This window comes from Symphodus melops, assembly GCF_947650265.1.
Source record: "Symphodus melops genome assembly, chromosome: 13".
Lineage (NCBI taxonomy): Eukaryota > Metazoa > Chordata > Actinopteri > Labriformes > Labridae > Symphodus > Symphodus melops.
This window is the reverse complement of record NC_136703.1, coordinates 6,402,773-6,417,991: the sequence shown is the minus strand read 5'-3', so window position 1 is coordinate 6,417,991 and position 15,219 is coordinate 6,402,773. Positions and strand designations below refer to the sequence as shown.

The 15,219-nt window shown below is 41.4% G+C and overlaps 1 protein-coding gene across 3 annotated transcripts in view; it reads left to right on the top strand.

Moving 5' to 3' along the window:
• Positions 1 to 12,693, top strand: part of sema3h (sema domain, immunoglobulin domain (Ig), short basic domain, secreted, (semaphorin) 3H) — a 62,527-nt gene extending 49,834 nt beyond the window's left edge. For 2 of the 3 annotated variants that reach the window (XM_079359099.1, XM_079359101.1), the window contains 10 exons: positions 2,649 to 2,718; positions 5,509 to 5,653; positions 6,204 to 6,293; positions 6,566 to 6,695; positions 6,798 to 6,886; positions 8,304 to 8,345; positions 9,105 to 9,262; positions 10,097 to 10,158; positions 10,668 to 10,810; positions 10,923 to 12,693. In XM_079359099.1, coding sequence (XP_079215225.1) covers positions 2,649 to 2,718; positions 5,509 to 5,653; positions 6,204 to 6,293; positions 6,566 to 6,695; positions 6,798 to 6,886; positions 8,304 to 8,345; positions 9,105 to 9,262; positions 10,097 to 10,158; positions 10,668 to 10,810; positions 10,923 to 11,381 — 1,388 coding nt within the window. In that variant the 3' untranslated portion in view covers positions 11,382 to 12,693. The remainder of the gene's footprint in view (positions 1 to 2,648; positions 2,719 to 5,508; positions 5,654 to 6,203; positions 6,294 to 6,565; positions 6,696 to 6,797; positions 6,887 to 8,303; positions 8,346 to 9,104; positions 9,263 to 10,096; positions 10,159 to 10,667; positions 10,811 to 10,922) is intronic. The other variant, XM_079359100.1, reaches the window with a different exon arrangement.
• Positions 12,694 to 15,219: the final 2,526 nt, after the last annotated feature.

The window sequence follows — 15,219 nt, the reverse complement described above, 5'->3', positions numbered from 1 at the left end:
TGTAACTGCACAAACAGGACATGTGCATTTTTATTTGAGGGGGGGGGGGGGGTGATGAAGAAGAATGACCAACGGAAAGTTAATAATGAAGGAGTGATATATTAAATTAGGGATGGAGGGAGGGAGGAGTGATGAATGCTGCAGGCTGTAGACTACCCATAGTCCTCTCTGCTCTGCCCTGGGGGGGCCTGATGAGTGTGTGTGTGTGTGTGTGTGTGTGTGTGTGTGTGTGTGTGTGTGTGTGTGTGTGTGTGTGTGTGTGTGTGTGTGTGTGTGTGTGTGTGTGTGTGTGTGTGTGTGTGTGTGTGTGTGTGTCTATAAGTACTTGTGTATGCTTTGTTGGCAGCAGTTTTACCCTTTTGTGTGTGGGCGTGTGCATGTGGCCATACTTGCTTTTATTTCTCTTTTGTATGCGAATGCACACTGAAATCAGCCGCTGTGTGTGTGTGTGTGTGTGTGTGTGTGTGTGTGTTTGTGCATGTACATGTGTGGGTTTGTGTGTGTGTGGTTTGATGAGATGAGATTAGACTTCCTGCAGCGCTGTAGTTCCATGGAGGCCACCTGAAGCAGTAGGAACGATGGGAATGTGAGAGCACCGACATGCTTCGCTGTCTCTGTCACCACAGCAATATCTTTGCCTCATCGTGGGAGAGAGAAGAGCAGAGCAAGAAAAGAGGGAAAAGAAAAGGAAGAGAAGGAGAGGATAGAAGGAAAGACGAGTAGAAATAGACACGTAGAGCAAATCCAAACCTTGTGTTCACATCTTTTTCCAAACTTTGCTGCTGAAAAGGTTACCTAACTTTTTTTTTTGTATTTCAACCTGAATACTTTCTGAGAGAAACATCTTTTAAGAGATTTCAGATTCTTTTTTTTTTTTTTTTTTTTTTTTTTTGTCCCACCAAAGGAGCGAAGTCAAGTTGTGTATTTATAGATAATCACAGAATGCCACATAGAAAAACAAAAGGCTCTGTTTTCTTTCGGAGTGATGTGGTGATGAAAACATTCCCGACTCGTACATGAGACAGGAGTGCAAAACAGGAACACTTTTGATTTAGTGTGATTTAAATAACCATAGAAGATGCAGGGCTATGCCTGCTGCTGTGACAGCAGACAACTAAATCAAGCTCTAAAATCACAAGGACAAAACTGTTGAAGGTGGGTGAACTGCGCAAACATGACTTATAGTACGTCAAACTTTTCATCCATTAGTGCAAAAGCTTTTAATGACAAGAACTACACATGAAGTGTCATGTTGATTTGTCAGATTAACAACAGAAGTGTCTGATGAGGCGATCAAAGAGTCTGTTTGTGTCCTTAGTTGCACATTAAGGATCCGGACTGAGATATGAGTAACCTTGACCCCAAAGCCCGGTTCATTTGATCAGTGATCGTTTCAGTGATAATCATCCGTGCAGCTGAGATTGCTGTGGAGTTCAGTGCTTCGACTGTTTGGTGGATCAGTGTCTTTTGAGGTTATCACTGGATGACTGTATCTTCTGGATGAGGAGAAAACAGTCAGGCTACAGTTACATACATATGTTAAAATATGAATGACTGGTGTTAGTAAGTTTATAAACTACAAACTTTTAGAGGACATTTTCAGTCTCCTGACTCCTGCCATCTGTTTGTTTGATTGTTTTCACATCAATCTGTTCATTAATATTTAATGAATATTTCGAAGATGCCACACTTCCATTTCTAAAAAAGGAAGTGATCGGCCCAAGACGTGAACAGCTGTATGTGCAGATCAGCAGCATTATTTTATCCGCAACACATCTCCGGCACTGCTTTGTGGTTTTTTGGGGGGTTTTTTTCCGTTTTGTCCAGAAATGATGAGAAGCTGTTACATATTGATGGAGCTGCATGGAAGACAATTAATGCCAAGACACAAATGAATTTGAGACGCAAGAACATGAGCTATGAGGGGCAACAACGGTCAAAACTCTGCAGGATGCCTTTGATGGAACCACTTTGGATATTAATTTGTATTCGCATACTATTTTTAGTGTTGCAGTGGATTGATTCATTACACTCCTGGCTGTGTTCTCTTCTGTATTTTTGCTTTTGAGCCAAGAGGTGTTATTTTAATTTATCAACGCTGCAATGCCAGCATCAGGCAGTTGGTGCATGATGTATAATCATATAAAAAAATCATCGTATGAGTTTTTAAATACAGACAGATGGAATGAAGCAAATTTACACTGTGCCTGATTACGCTGCATGAGGGACCACAGTGTGTTCAACAGCAAAGTGAGAAAAGTGTATCAAATGTTGTGATCCGCTGTGATTCATATGAAGAGTGAACACTGGGGCGTAGTGTTAGTTTGTTGTGTGACAGCAGGTGTTGTTCTCCTGCGGTGGACTCGGCGCTCAGCTCTCCTGCTGAGGCTGGTTATTAATGGCTACAGATTCATTACAGGCAGCCAGTCAGCCATGCTGCCAGCATGCCTGCCGCTATTAGTCACACAGTCACATTGATTGATGCACACACACACACACACACAAACACAAACCTGTGCAGCTCTAATGAAAACTTCTCCAGGAGTTCAGACACTGTCAAGATATCCACTGGCTTAACTAATGTTTTACACCCCCCTCTATTTCCCTTCTTTGATGTCTCCCTCTTGTCCTTCTTTCTGTCATTCCAGAGGACATCTTTATCCTCCATGGGAAAGACAAGAAGAACCCTCTCATCTATGGCCTGTTTACCACTTCAAGGTATGGACCTTTTTAAAACAGGGGATATATTGCTTTAAAAGCTACTTTGTATTCTGTGCCAGTGTTAAAACCGGGTGTTGTTGTGGGAAGTGGGAATGTCACGTATTTCCACTGGATTGAGGGTTTTTGTTCCTACGTCGATTCCTGGTATTTCTTATCATCCTTAAAGTTACTGCTTTTGCAATGATGGGCAACTTACTGAAATGAATTAACGAGTCACAGTTTCTCATATCAGAAAATAACTGAGTTACTAACTGAGTGTCTGCATTATAAAAGTACATTTCAAAACATTGTCGCCATTTTCAATATGAAGGTGTTTTGCTAATTCGCTCTGTGAAGGCAACAGACTCAACAGTTGATATGAAGGATGTCGTCAACAACACATCTGTCTATCGGCCTGTTAAGTCCTGACTTATAGATCGTGGCGATAGTAATGATTTCATATCAAGCCTTGTCTGTTGATGTGGAGTAGCTTGACTTGGTCTGCTGACCTCCCCAGGGTGAGCTGCACCCGGGTCACTGGTGTTTGCAGCACTGGGCTCTCTGACAACTTGTAGAAGAGTGATGTTAATCTAAGATCTCTGTTTGATTAGAAATACTGTTCTTGGGAGTGGACACATTTCTCATTATAACTCTATCATCAGTACTGTGACTGTAAAACAGCAAGTGTGTGTTTGTTTGTGTCTGTGTTAAGTTCTGAAATTATTTTTTTCTCCCAAAATCTCTCATTCAAAATCTCTATTTGGGACTTTTTGTACCGCTGGATAACATTTCAGTTTCTTTGTGTTTGGTCCACTGTGAAGTGTCTGGTTGAAATTTCCATCAGAGACTGAAATCAACTCTGAGACGTTTAGAATGTGAGAAAGCAACACGAAGGACACACAAATCAAAACACCATTTCATTAGGGGAAAAAAAGAAATGTTCTGCTTCCTCTGGGGCCGAGCAATGATGCAAACAAAGAAGTCAGAGTGCGTTATACAAAGCAGACAGGCACTTCAAAACTGACAAACTACTTAAGGGGAGAAAATTGGATGGCACTCAGGAAAGGCTCTTATCATTTTAAAGTAAAAAAAGAGGTGAACAGGAACACTAACACTAAAACATAAGCACTGGCCTGAAGATGTGGGGAATACAGGACCGAGTGTAACAGCTCGGGCAAGTGAGCAACAAAAAGCCCTTTAGTCATTTTCTGCAAACACACTGACGGCAGCACATGCTCTGAGAATAACTCACTCTGAGGCGGACGCCAGAGCTCGACAGTAGCAGCACAAGTATGACAGCATTTGGCAGCGCTGAGTAGGGAGTTGGTCTGTTTCTGGGTTTTGGAAAGTGTCTGGAATCTCAGCAGGGAACGGATGGAAATCCAAAGCATCACCCAGGGTGGGGTCTAACTACAGAACTGCCGAGTGCAGAAAGGTCATTCCACGCGAATGGAAACTTGTCTCTCCGCAAAAGTTATGATTACACACACAGAGTTTTGTCATTTATGTATTTACTGATTGTCTTTGTCATTCCAACATCCCATCCTTTCTTTATTTGCACTGGAAGTGTCAGCCATCAACTGAGTTTAAAAATGTTTGCTGAGATGACAGATATGCCTTCACGAAATCTGACGAAGGGGTTTAGAGGATCAAAACCACAGAAGAGATTAAAGAAAATCAACATTTTAAAGGAATAATGTGCAACTTTTTGATCCAGTAGATGTCGCCCTGGAACATCAGCCCAAACCAAAACAAACATGCTGTTTGGTGACTCCTCTGCTACTCTGAAGCCTCTGCTCTCCTTATTGACACACCTCCAACCCGTCTCCACTCGCGTTTGTACGAAGGAGTTACAAATTAGAACGCAAGTGGAGGACAACATTTTCCTTTTCTCCAGCTGAATTGCCTGTGGCCTGCATTATTGTGTTAGCAGGCAAATGTTTGCACACTTTTTTTTTAGCTCATAGCTTCATATTGCAAATAAAAAGAAACAGAATGTCTGTGATCCAAAGACACTAATGTGACATCCAGAGAATTCGTGAGAAGGTTATGTTATTCTTCTGTTGTCTGGTCCTTGGTCTCAAAGTATTTCATCCTTACTGTTAGAAGTTTTTGTTAACCTTAAGCTTTCAATTTTAGCATATTCCATGAAAATGTTTAACTTGACCATTTCGTTCTCAGACTTTTCAACCTCACTGTCCTGGGGAAAAAACACACAATAGAAACGTTTCAGTTTGCATTTGTTTTTTTGAACTTGCATATTAGACGACTCCAGTCCTGACTGTGACCTTCTGGGTGAGACTAAACGTTCTGCACGTGTCAAGTCACTTGATTTAAAGGCGACCACCATGACACACTGCCACACAGCCTTTCCGTTTGTCTTTTTTAAAGCTGCTCTGGCCATCAAACTCTGCTGGAATATTCTGCTCTGATACACATAACCACGACCTTGACCATCATCCTCGCTGCTCTTTGCTGAGAGGATGAGATGTGTTGTGGTGGGGACATGAGCTGTGAGCAGTGCATTAATCCAGTCTGGACTTGAGTTTGGAGCACAGTTAGTGAATTACTGCTTTCAAGCTGCAAAAACCCACAATGAGTCATAGCTCAGCAGTCAGCTCATACAGTACATCACTTTCATTTAACTTACTGCTTAAACACCACCGCAACTCGCCCAGTCAACTGATCAAAGACACACTAAATGTATGTTTTATTCATGAGCACTAAAGAAATGTTGAATGGAAAGACTATCAAAATGTGACTGTGAGGAATGACACTTCACCTTGTGTCCTTTGTGTCTTTTTATAGTGATATCCTGAATGGTTCAGCAGTGTGTGTTTATCGAATGGAGGATGTGGTGCGAGCTTTTAAGGGCAACTTCCTGCATAAGGAGGGACCTCAGTATAAGTGGGCGGAGTTTACAGGCAAAATACCTTATCCTCGACCTGGAACTGTAAGTAACTACTTCAAATCTTTTTTTTAGTTATCACCTTAAAAACGAGACTGTTTGAGTCTCGTAGTGCTTGAAATCTGTCTTGGTCTCAAGACTACTTTTTAAAGGTCTCAGTCAAAACGGGCCAGGACTCCCACTGATTTTTCCAAGTCATTACTGTGATTTGAAGAAAAGCAAGTCTGTCTGAAAATATGAATAACTTGCAATAAAATGCATTCATACTGCAATTTAATTTCCATCCCCTGGTTACGACCGCAACCTTCCCTGTGCTACAGTCTAAGTGAGTGACATGCCTGCTGCACGCAGGATGAAGATTTTTCAGGGATATTTATGGTCTTGGTCTTGTCTCGGTCTCGGAGCACTCTGGTCTCAGGCATATCTTGGTCTTGGTTATTGTGGTCTTCAGTTCTAGACTGTGTAACTGTGTTTTTCTCAGAAAGAGTCAGGTACTCAAACAGAATAAAGCACATTCTGCTGGTACCAACATTTTTGTCTTATCCTTTTTGTTTTCTCTAATGTCTCTATCTTTTTCCACATTTCTCTCCTTTAGTGTCCCAGCAGCACATATGGCAGTTACAGCTCAACCAGAGAGTATCCTGACGACGTCATCTTCTTCAGCAGGACTCATCCACTGCTGCAGGTTCAGCTGACCTTACACTTTATGACATTGATCCATAAAATTATACTGTGGCCTCTTTCAGTGAGCACAAGCCAACCTTTTATTTTTGTCTGCGTTCTTAAGATTAAAAATGTCTTTAAGAAAAGGAGCACCAGTCTAACACTGAGAACACGATATCTGTAATGAACTGCATGATTTAACAAGCACTCAGTAATATACTGTATATATCAGTGCAATGTAATGCATTGTCTAAATTATACAACTATAAAAAACCCCACTTTGTTCTATTTTAGGAAAATGTGTTGCCGCTTGGAGAACGACCCCTACTGGTGAGAGTGGGAGTTCACTACAAGTTCAGCAAACTGCTGGTAGACAGGGTGGAAGCTGTGGACGGCACCTACGACGTCTTGTTCATCGGCACAGGTAGAGTGTGCGTAGTAGGACTGTCTTTCTGTTTTGGTTTAATAGATGACTTCGTCATCAGATATTGTCTCAGAATTACTACATTGGTTTTCTTTTCTGCAGACTCAGGTCTGGTGCTGAAGGCCATCCATCTGCCCAGAGAACAAGGCCAGGGTCAGGAGGTCACTCTGGAACAACTGCAGGTCTTTCAGGTAAAATATTGAGTCTCAGTGTTCAAGCTGAGCTGTATGAATTTCTCTGTATTTCAGATCTGCACTCTGTAAATTATTTTGATGTGTTTCAGATGTTTTTTAATGAACTGTACTTGCTTTTCCTTAATGCGTCACATGTTGTCGTGCAGACTTTTCCCTTTGGTATCAAAATGAAAAATCAGATTCTTTAAACCAAGTCAAACAATAACTTAACTGTCTCTGTATGTAATGCAGCACAGACTCTGCACTGAGTGTTCAAAAACATGCAACAAAAATGAATGCAAGCATGATGGGAAAAAATTACATATGAAATGTCAGAAATGATTTAAATCATGCAAACTTTTCTTATTCTTAGAGAAACACTGAGGGGCTTTTAGAATCTTAAGAAAACACAAGATACTCTTACCCTAATTTGAAGAATAAGCGCAAAGTAAGCCCCCCCATGCTTTTTTGCCTTGAGTAACCACAACAACCATGAAACCAGTGACTGATTAATTAATTGAAAGAAGTTAGCCAGAGAAAGTCGGAAATGTGTCTCGCACACAGAAGCTGCTTACACGTCATAACAAGTAAAGACAAGATACAAAGACCCATTTGACACAACATTTCAAAGAGCATGACAAATTCTCAGAGGCCTTCACCTTTCTGTGATTTAACAACAGATTGGTGTCCATCATTTAAATGTTACTACAATGTGTGACCCTGTTTCTTAGTTTTGGAGGTAATGGGTCATATTCAGTGTTCAGCGCATGGTTAGCATCAGAGACAATGGAGTTAGACAGCCATAACATGTTTTTGCCTCTCATCGCTCATCATACCCAACCTCAGATCTTCTCTTAGTTATTTCATCCAAACAAAAAGTTCCTGGTGACAAATTGAATGAAGAGAAAAGACAAACAACGCCCCCCCCCCCCCCCCCCCCAGCTATAAACCAATATACTGTACATTTGTACTGAGCACCATGACAGGTGAAGTGAATGAACTATTTTCCAAAACATGTTAGATTGAGATTCTAAACAAATTTAACAGAAATGCTACAGCTGCACGTAGTTACCATGATGGACAAGCAAAGTTCAGCCAAATATAAATGTTCACAGGAGGCTCCAATCGTCTGGATTCACGCTGACTGATGTGGTGGAGAGTTCTTTGTCTGACCGTGGTTGGGCTATGAATCTGTTTTGTCAGCTCTCTATTGTTTAAAACGCGATTTGTGAGGCGTCTATGTGACAGGAAAAATGTCTGATTACCAAACTATGACATCGACTCTTCCAATTATCTTAAACTGTTTAAACTGTTTGTGGTTTGCAGACACACGGGTACAAATTCCTAATGTTTTCCTGAGATTTGAATTCTATTTCTCTCCATCTATTTGTCTGTCTCTCCAGCTGAGTGTGACTGTTTCTGTTTCTTTTTTCAGCACAAATCACCTGTGACAGCCATGACACTCTCAAAGAAAAAGGTAACAGAAGAGCGACAGCAGCGGAAACTCACTTTCAAACTTCCAAACTCCTCTCTACACACACACACACACACACACACACACACACACACACACGCACGCACACACACACACACACACACACACACACACACGCACGCACACAGACACGAACATCCACTTATCACTCATCTCTCTACCTTGTATCTCCAAGGACAGCTTCATCACCAGTTGCTATGGTTACCCTACCTCACTCAGAGCAATAATGATGAGATGCCAAACACACACACACACACACACACACACACACACACACACACACACACACACAGAATCATACTCTGCATTATTAAAATAGTCTGGGTTTCACAGAAAAAGCATGTTGAACCCTTTCCTACAAAATAAAGACACACACACACACACACACACAAACACATATTCTTTAAAGCTAGCACGACCGTGTTTCTCTCTCTGTCCCCCTCTCTCTCACATACACACAGACTCACTTACTTACATATATTCAAACGCACACACTCAAACACAAGAACCCCTAAGCCATGCAATGACTTTGTTATGGTCAAAGTTCTCAGTGTGACTCAGAGTGAAGAGGATTCTGGTTCAGCTGTTGATCATCGATGTGTCTCTTTTCAAGAGCATTTGGAATTTTCTATCCCCCTCTTGGCCCTCTCTCATTTATTTCTCTCGTGTTCTTTCCTGCTTCATTTCCATTCCATTGTGTTCTGTCTTTCATCCCCCCCTCTCTTTTTCCTCGTCCTCCAGCAGTGGTTGTTTGTGGGCTCCAGTGAGGGCGTGTCCCAGCTGGCTCTGTACCAGTGTGAGTTGTACGGTCAGGCGTGCGCTGAGTGTTGCCTGGCCAGAGACCCCTACTGCACCTGGGACGGACACGCCTGCAGCCCCTTCATGCCTACAGTGCGCAGGTACAGTAAAGACAAAAAAATGACAACCACACACACAACTTTGCTGATTGGCTATCGTACAGAAATGTAATATTTATCTTAATTAGATGACGACGAAACACATGGAATCCATCTTAAATCAAAAAACAAACCAGATTTGTTGATAGTTTGAAATGTGGCTTACGTTACATCTGAACTCGGATCTTCATGATTTAATTGAATGCATTTTTTCCACTTGGCGATCACTTAGTCCCTTACTTAGAGTGACAAACACATTTTGATGAAATATGCCAACGGTAATGTGTTAGTAAAAGTACTGATATGATCCCCATCAGATACAATTTGCACTTTTTTTAATTAAGTTTGACAATGAGGGGGAAAACAATACAATGTCCTTTTTTTAAGAAAAAAATAATTTTATGGAATGTATGATAGAGTGGGGAATGAAATGAAGGTCGGACTTGAACCTGGGCCTCCCACTTGGATGTCTATAGTCACAGTGCGGTATGAGATATTTGTAGCTTTTAGAAAAGTCTGAGTTTGTTTTGATTTTCTTGGGAGGTTTTAATAAAATCTGGCCAGGGACGACAGATGAAAATTAGCCTTTCGGCTAACTCTGGTATATTTACAAAATATGCATTGTTGCTATAAAAAATAAATGAGTAAAAGAAATAACTTAAGTTCTAGGCGATAAGAGCCCGGATCTCCATTATTTTTATGTTCAATTGTTAAGCAAAATGCTGTAATTCCAAAATTAAAACAAAATGTCACAATATTGGCTGCCCAGACTTGTAATGTTTGCCAGTGTTATTGAAGGAGGTTTGTAACAGTGGTTTAATGTGTTTTTCTCGACAGGAGGAATGCTCGTCACTTAGGGGAGGATGAAGATCCATTAACTCAGTGCGTCAGACAGGGAGGTGAGAAGTTCTGTTACTGTGACATGCTGCTTTGATCCTTACTGAAACAAACTCTGTATGAGAAGCTTTGGCTGGCTAATACTTCAACACATGATCCGTACTGTGACAACACCTTAACTACGATAAGTTTCACTACAAAGGAGACTCTAACAACACTTGTGGTATGCATCTTTATAATAATAATGATAATAACGTTATTCATATAGCACCATTAACACTCAGGACTCAAGACAGTCACATTTTAAACATCAGCAACAAACAAACAAACAAAGAGAATTCTACAATAATAATATAAATTCAAAGGGCAGTTCAGGGTATAAAGCAAAACAATTAAAGATACATAAAAAAAAGAAAAGTCAAGAAGCTGATGTCAATAATATAAAAGTAAAGAAGACGACATTTATCAGGGTCCTTCCTTCAGACTGTTTTAAGTATTAAATGGTTTAATAAGTAAAACGACAAAAACCAGACCTCTCACCTGTTGCATGTTTTTTCTTGATGTCACTCAGCTGGGCTGCAGGTGGAGGCGGAGCAGAGGGCGATGATGGTTGTCGAGGGCAACAGCACCTACCTGGAGTGTCTGCCCCGATCCAGACACGCTGCTGTTACCTGGTACAAACAGGCAGGAGAGAACAGTCCGGAGCTTAACCAGGTGCACAGAATATAAATTAGTCATGAATATTCTATCAAGTTTAACAACTTTACAAAGACATCCAAATAAAGTTAAAGTACCCAGCATTCATCTGGTCTCTCTCTCTCTCCAGGTGGTAACAGGTGACCAACTGGTGGTGATCGAGCGTGGCGTTCTGATTCGTCAGGCTGAGCTGTCTCACAGCGGGGTCTACCACTGCCAGGTGGAGGAGCACGGCTACCACTGGACCGCCGTCACTGTGCGCCTCGCTGTCTGGAGCCCCTCGGCTAACAACCTCCTGGCTTCCTGGTCCAGCCCATCCTATCAGAGTGCAGGAATCCAACCCTGGTACGAGGACGTGATGGCGCTGGTTCACCCTGGAAACATCGGCCAGCACTGCCGGGCGCTGGGGTACCGTCCTCCTCGCAACCACCGTCGCCACAGTGACATCATGGTGAAGCCAAACAAGGAGAAAGAGAGGGGGGAGAGGCACAAGCACGGGGGAGGAAGAGCAGGAGGAGGAGGAGGAGGAAGAGCAGCAGGGAGGAAGAGCAGGAGCAAACCACAGCTGAGGGCACCAAGGAGCGCTTGAATGTGTTGCAGAATAGAAGTGCAGATTTACATTGACTTCTCGACACATGTACACATACTTACAAACACCCACACCTACACATGCACACACACACACGCACACACAACATACATCTTTTTTTTGCATACACACTTAACTTAAACACTGAGATAAGCATACTGTATGTACAGAGACTACGACATGCGCATGCACTTACCTACAAACAAAAAAAGCATCCTTTCAATACAATGACAAACTTTCAAACTAAGCTACAAAAACAGCTGAAGTATGTACAGGAGGGTGTGAACAGTAAGGACTGTTACATGTGGACAAAAGACTTGAGGAGAAAAAGTTGAATACTTTAGGTTGCTCAGCATGCTGAATGAAGGATGAACAGCGTGTACGGATCAATGACTGAAAGGAAAAATGTGTGATTCCAAAATTAGTAAAGATCATCCAACTCTTCCCTCATGAGTCGAGCCTTAAAGGGCCATACTGATAACTGTGCATGTTCTTGCCCAAATTATGCACACACATACACACACACACACACCGTTTTTTGAAGCAGAACAGATGTTTTCAGATTGACGTCCAGCCATAAGCTGACTGCAATCCTGAACAGCATTTTCCAGAAGGTACAGTGTGTTGCATTTGCATTTTAAGCACACTCAATCCAATGGCCTGTATCACACTTAAGCTTAACCGCGAAGAGGCTTTTTTAATGACAAGCTTTTTTGTCTTGAAATAAAAACCAAACAAGCAAACAGAGAAATCATGATGAAACGATTTCTCAGATGTTACAACATCAGCAGAGACTGTTACATAAACAGTTTGTGTAATTAACAGCAACACTTAGAACTGAAACAGAAAGCTGTTTTAATATTCTCTGTGATGAAGAACCCATCAATCTAAAACCTTCTTTTGGAAACTATCAGTAGCTCTGCTAAATATTTGTTTTCTGCAGGTTGTGAAAAGCATTTAAAAGCACTGATGGTTTTTTGTGCATCTTTTCCTCCAAAAAGAATATTCAGCAGCAGTCCACTTACTGTACAGGGAGAGTATTTGGCTTCTTCAGGAAGCTGGGGTCTGACTATGAGATGGCAGACCACAACCACAAAGATAAAAGGCACAGAAAATCACAGTGACGGCTTTGATGAGGTTACAGATCTACTTTCCCCGGGAGGCTGCAGCCACAAAGGCACACTGCAGGAGATCTTTTCCATGATGTTTATCCTCAAGTTCAGGATTCAGAGTTATATCTGGCTCTGATGTCAGTATAGGTGTGGGGGAAAAAAACATTCAAACCTGGTGTTATATATCATGCCAGAAAAAAGACTCATCCTGTGTAGTTTGCTTTCTGTGAAGTTCAGGATGTGTGAGGTGAAAAGAGCGAACAACTGCACATGAACTCCAGGTCGTTTAACCCATTTACACATTTTCAGATGTCTGGGGACAAAATGTTAAAGCTGCTATTAGATGAGGCACAATCATGCCTTTCATTGGGGGAAAAAACATGTAAATTAACTCTTGACATTTATGACTGAATGTTTTTCAAATGGTTTTAATGGATTGAAACCTCATAACCAGGGTCATGGTCAGATATTTTGGCAAAACAAAAAGGGTTATTTAATTTGTCGTATTTAACATAATTGCTGTAGCCACTGTACTAGGAAACACTTTGGTATTGACAGTAACCCAGCATAGTAAACCATGTAAAATATCAGAATGAATATTTAAGTTTCAGTTGTGTTTGATTCAAAACGGATAGTTAATCACACCTCATAGAGGCCCGGCATACAAGCTTAACCGCCTACTGACTCTGTACAGAACCTGCATGTTTTTCAGCCTGTGGCTCAGGACCTAAAAGGGCCATAAGTGACTTTGAGTCGATTCCAGCCCAACTACACAAGCAGAGTTATATACAGTGTTTCTGCTCCTGTACTTCCAGCTGGTAATGACATCTGGCTGTAAATGACGACCGAGGCTCCATACATAATAAAAAAGACTTTTTGTGAAAAAGTTGGAACTTGAGGCAGTGCTAAACTGGACTGACGTCAACTGGACTCTTGCAGTAACTTGTTCCATCTTTATTTAACGTTTCTTTTATTTGTATTTATTTGTTTATGTTGGAAGTAGTTTTTTGGTTTGAAGGCTTCAAGCTCTTCATTATTCATCCATAATGACTCAGATATTGTGCATTTCTTTTCTCACTGTTGTTGTTTAAAACTGTTGTACCGTATCTTTTTTAGTGCCCACCCATTTAAGACTACTGGTGAGATACCCAAATGTGTCCCTTCCCACTCTACCTTGCCTACGACCAGATTTAGTTTTAGTCATTCTGAAAATCTGGCCAATTCTTTTCCCTCAAATTTGACAGTTTCTAAGTCTCTCTGAGACATAACTCATCTTAACATAGTGAGCATGTAGTGTACAGTTTAGACGTCATCTGGGATGAAAATATAGAAAGTGAAAAACGTCAATGTACTCGGAAAATGAGAGACACACTAATTGAATTAAAACGTAACTTTATTATCTACTGGTTACTGGAAGAAGATGCATTTACTTGCATGGTTAAGTCCAACAACAACAGCGTCTCATATTTTCATATAATATTTAATTTCATCCCACAAATATGACTCTGAGCACGCGATCCTGCACACATTTGTGTACCCCATACTGGGTCCTGCAAATGCTCCTATTTCTTGGCATCTGCTGGTTGCATGTATTTCCATCTGTGTGTGTGTTGTACAGTATGCTTCTGTGTGAGAGCAGCTGACATGAAGGCTAAGAGGCCATGCCAGTAAATCAGCCACACAGGGCACTCAGCTGCGGATCAGACAGACTGTTGATGCTGTTAGAAAAATAAACCAGAACGACTCAAAGCAGAGGGAAAATTAGCATGGGCCTCGCCCCTTGGCTTCTGAGCCATGGCCACATGAAAGAGCGAGTCAGTTCAGAGCTACGTCTGACTGTGTGTGTGTTTGAGGAAGGATACACCAGGAGAGTTTAAAGGGCTGTGTTTAAGTGTCAGGTACAGCCTCGTCTCACATTATAAGGGCATCTGGGTGTGGGTCAAGCTGGCAGAATCTAAATCAGACCAAGTTTTCACGTTTTCTCAAACTTCTATCAAATGTTAAATTGAGGGCAAATGAGGAAACAGAGTTAATGTGAGTACAGTCATGTTTAAAAGTGTTAACCTGGCAGGAGACTCACTGCAGGAGAGCAGGAAACATTTTTCTAGTGACACTGACATTGGCTCTGTTGACAGACATCAGCAAATAATGTGTCATGAGCCAATGGCAGTCGGCGTGTATTTGTTGTGCTTCCTCAATTTAATGCTTACAGGTAGTACACCCAACTACTTTTCAATTTGTTTCATGAAGTCACCTGTTGAACATACTCTGACTTGTTTTCAGTGTTTAACATAAGATGAAATGAACATCTGCTACCTCAGTGGCTTGTAAAACCTGATAACAACATTGTTTGAACCAAAGATCAACAATGATTGTTACGAAAGCATAATCGCATCCAGCTACTCCTTCAAACTTGATTTAACTTGTCACAAAGACAAAGATAGACGGATGGAAGGGTTCGCCTTCAGCTCTTTATACTGTATGCGGCCAATGTTGCCCAGGCAGCTTCAGCTTGGTTAGTTTAAATCACAGGCTGTGACATGTCCTGCCAGCCAGAATCCACACCCTCCAACACATACACAAATAAATGTGACGCTTGTTTTTGGTCATAAAACCTGCTTTAGAGAAGATGCCAAGTTTGATTTCACTTTGAGTTTACTCCCAGTTTAACATTTTCTGTTTTATCCCAGCTCACACAAGTTTACATGAAATCCACCAACCTCACT